This window comes from Antrostomus carolinensis, unplaced genomic scaffold (assembly GCF_000700745.2).
Source record: "Antrostomus carolinensis isolate BGI_N321 unplaced genomic scaffold, ASM70074v2 scaffold29742, whole genome shotgun sequence".
Classification (NCBI taxonomy): Eukaryota; Metazoa; Chordata; class Aves; order Caprimulgiformes; family Caprimulgidae; genus Antrostomus; species Antrostomus carolinensis.
Window position 1 is genome coordinate 1 of NW_010298055.1, and position 3,090 is coordinate 3,090.

At 60.2% G+C, this 3,090-nt stretch overlaps 2 protein-coding genes across 2 annotated transcripts in view; one reads left to right on the plus strand and one right to left on the minus strand.

Annotated features, from left to right (window-relative positions):
- Nucleotides 1–66: 66 nt before the first annotated feature.
- Nucleotides 67–2,270, plus strand: LOC104520602 (zinc finger protein 142-like; the record flags this gene model as incomplete). Its single annotated transcript, XM_010162334.1, has 3 exons — nucleotides 67–246; nucleotides 1,176–1,281; nucleotides 1,645–2,270. Coding segments are annotated over 3 exons (786 nt in total), but the record flags the coding sequence as incomplete, so codon positions are not given.
- Nucleotides 2,271–2,919: 649 nt separating this feature from the next.
- LOC104520601 (1-phosphatidylinositol 4,5-bisphosphate phosphodiesterase delta-4-like) overlaps nucleotides 2,920–3,090 on the minus strand; it is a 7,312-nt gene continuing 7,141 nt past the window's right edge. The window contains 1 exon segment of the mRNA XM_029083577.1: nucleotides 2,920–3,026. Within this exon segment, the coding sequence (XP_028939410.1) occupies nucleotides 2,920–3,026 (107 nt within the window).

Genomic DNA, 3,090 nt, shown 5'->3' on the forward strand with positions numbered 1-3,090 from the left:
GAGCCGGCCGCCCCGCAGGACAAACCTCTGCGGTGCCCCTTCTGCGACTTCGCCTGCCGCCACCAGCTCGTCTTTGACCAGCACATGAAGGGCCACGGGGGCACCCGTGTGTACAAGTGCTCGGACTGTGAGTACGCCACCAAGAACAGGCAGAAGATCACCTGGCACATCCGCATCCACACCGGTGAGAAGCCCTACAAGTGCCACCTCTGTAAATATGCCTGTGCCGACCCCTCACGGCTCAAGGTGAGAGCCCTGTTTGGGGATGGGGGATATGTCCTGCTGCAGCTACGTGGGTTGGGTGGGATCCAGACATGGGGATTTGGGGAAGAAGAAGAAACTCCCAAGGGGAAGTTTTTGTCCTCTCTCTCCTCTGTGGTTCCTACAGGAATAAGAGGCAGGCAGGTAAAACTCACGTAGGTACAATGTGTTTCTGTCCTAAACTCTGCTCCCTGGAATTGTAGATTAAGGGGAAGGGGGATTTATAGCAAAGGAAGAAAATGGGCAGCTGTCCAGGTTGACTCTCCTCTAAAAAATAGTGTCCTCTGGGTGCAGCTGGCCGTGCCCCCACCACAGGGCAGCCTTGCACCACTCAAACCCAAGTTCAGCTGCCCGCTGGCTAGCGGCGTGCCCTGTAGCACCAGTTAAACATGGTACAGGGAAAGCTCAGCTTCCCTGCAAGCAGAGCCAGACCCTGCCCTCATTTCTGTAGGCAATTAGCATCCTCATGCACGGTAAAGAGCCTTTCCTAGAACAGGAGGTCCAGGTGTGGGGTAATGGAAGGGAAAATACTCTGGTTTTGCTAAAAGAAATATTGACTTTTTTAATGGCCAGGCTGAGCTGGAGCCCTGTGGGGCCGCCTGGGCAGGATATGCAGCGTGCTCAGCTCAGGGCTGGCTCTGTTGGGCTGGGTTTTAACCTGGACTTTGCCCTAAATGCCGAACTGGGGAGGAAAGCCTGCACCCCTCCGAAGGCTGGGACACGAGGGTCACGTCCTGACCCCACTGTGGATGCCCCCCACCCATAGTCTGCCAGGCAAGCAGACAGCCCTCCTTGCCCCACACAGTTTGAGGGGTCAGCACTTTGAACCCCTCACTGGCACCCCAGAGCCCTGCACGTGCCCAGGGCAGGGGACATGGCCTCATCCTGACCCTGCCCTCTTGCCCTGCACCCAGTACCACATGCGGATCCACAAGGAGGAGCGGAAATACCTCTGCCCCGAGTGCGGCTACAAGTGCAAGTGGGTGAACCAGCTCAAGTACCACATGACGAAGCACACGGGTGAGTGTTGCCCACTGAGGACAGGCCCTGGGGCACCAGGGAGAGTGTTGGGGCTGCAGAGACCCCGGCTCCATGCTTCCTTTGCTACCAGTGGCCTAGCTGGAGGTGGGGGAGGACCAACAGCAGTTGGGGGACAGCACGTTCTCATGTGCTGGTGGGTTAGGGACAGTGCCCCGGGGTGGGAGGGAATGTGGGGTCTTGGAAGTTTGGGGTTTTGAGGTGCCTGCTGGCAGGCTGTGCCTTCCCAGTGCCAAGGATGGTGTGTAGGGGGGTCCCTGGGGCCTGTTGCCTTGGTGGGGAGAGCGAGACCCGCAGGAGGGAGGGCACTGCACCCCCATCCCAGCCCCTTCCCCATCGCTGCAGGCCTGAAGCCGTACCGCTGCGATGAGTGCGAGTACCGCACCAACCGGGCAGACGCCCTGCGGGTGCACAAGGAGACGCGGCACCGGGAGGCCCGCTCCTTCATCTGCGAGCAGTGTGGCAAGGCCTTCAAGACCCGCTTCCTCCTCAAGACCCACCTGAAGAAGCACAGCGAGGAGAAGCCCTACGTCTGCAACGCCTGCGGGCGGGCTTTCCGCTGGGCGGCTGGCCTGCGCCACCATTACCTGACCCACACCAACGAGCACCCCTTCTTCTGCCGCTACTGCCCCTACAAGGCCAAACAGAAGTTCCAGGTCATCAAACACATCCAGCGGCATCACCCCGAGCGGGGGGCCGGCGACCCCAGCCAGGGGGTGGGCAAGGACCCCAGCACGCCCACTGTCCACCTCCATGCTGTGCAGAGGGAGAGCCGAGCCGAGGGGCTCCCCAGAACGGAGCAGGAAGGAGGGTGCCCCGCAGAGAAGGACGGCACGTCACAGTGAGGCTGAACCCTGACTCCTTTGAGGCCCCAGTGGCGCAGGGCTGCTGCAGAGATGTATGTGTGTCTATAGGCATATATGTATATGGGATGTAAAATATGTGGCTGTATAAAAGGAACCTCTCAGCTCCTTTTTAGTCCTTTTTCTTGGGGCCTTTTGGAGCTCTGTGCAAGGGAGAGACCGCCAAGCAGAAGCCCAGCTCCCTGTCTCTGTCCCCAGCGTCACTGCACCCAGACCTGAGGCTGCCTGTCACAGAATAATTTATTAAGTTAATAATAATAATAATAATACAGAGAAAGGACAGGGCAAGGATTAGTAATGGGCACTGGCCAGGAGCAGCCCTGGGGGCTGTAGGAGCTGGGGACTCTGATGGGGCTCTGCAGAGTTGGGGGCAGTGAGGACCAACTCCTCTTCCAGCTCTGTTCAGCCTGGGGTTTGCTCGGCTCCAGCCTTGCTCCCCTGGTCCTGGGGGACCAGCCCCTGCAGCAGAGCCAGGGTGCTGTGCACCATCTCTCCTCCTCCGCCTGCGGGCCAGGGTGGGCTGCACACAGGGGGCTGCACCAGTGCAGACCCCACACTCGTATGGGAGGCAGCGTCCCAAATGTGGGAAGGGGAGGTCAGTGCCTTTTCCCAGCCCCTGCAGGCCACTGCAAACAGGGGCACAGCAGGGACGATGACACAGATGGCTCAACAAGAGGGCGATGCGGTTGGCTCTGCAGCCCCAGCTGCTCGGGGCCAGCTCTATGGCTTCCATCCAGGTCCTGCTCACCCCACAGGCTCAGTCCTGCTCGGGGCCGGGCGGCTCGGTGATGCGGATGTGGACGAAGAGCGAAGAGGGTGGAATGCTGGTGCCATCCTTGGAGAGGAGGTGGATGTGGCGGTAGCCTGCAGGGGGGACAGTGAGGCTCTGGCTGATGGCTGCCCCCCACCCTGCTCTCTAGCACCCAGC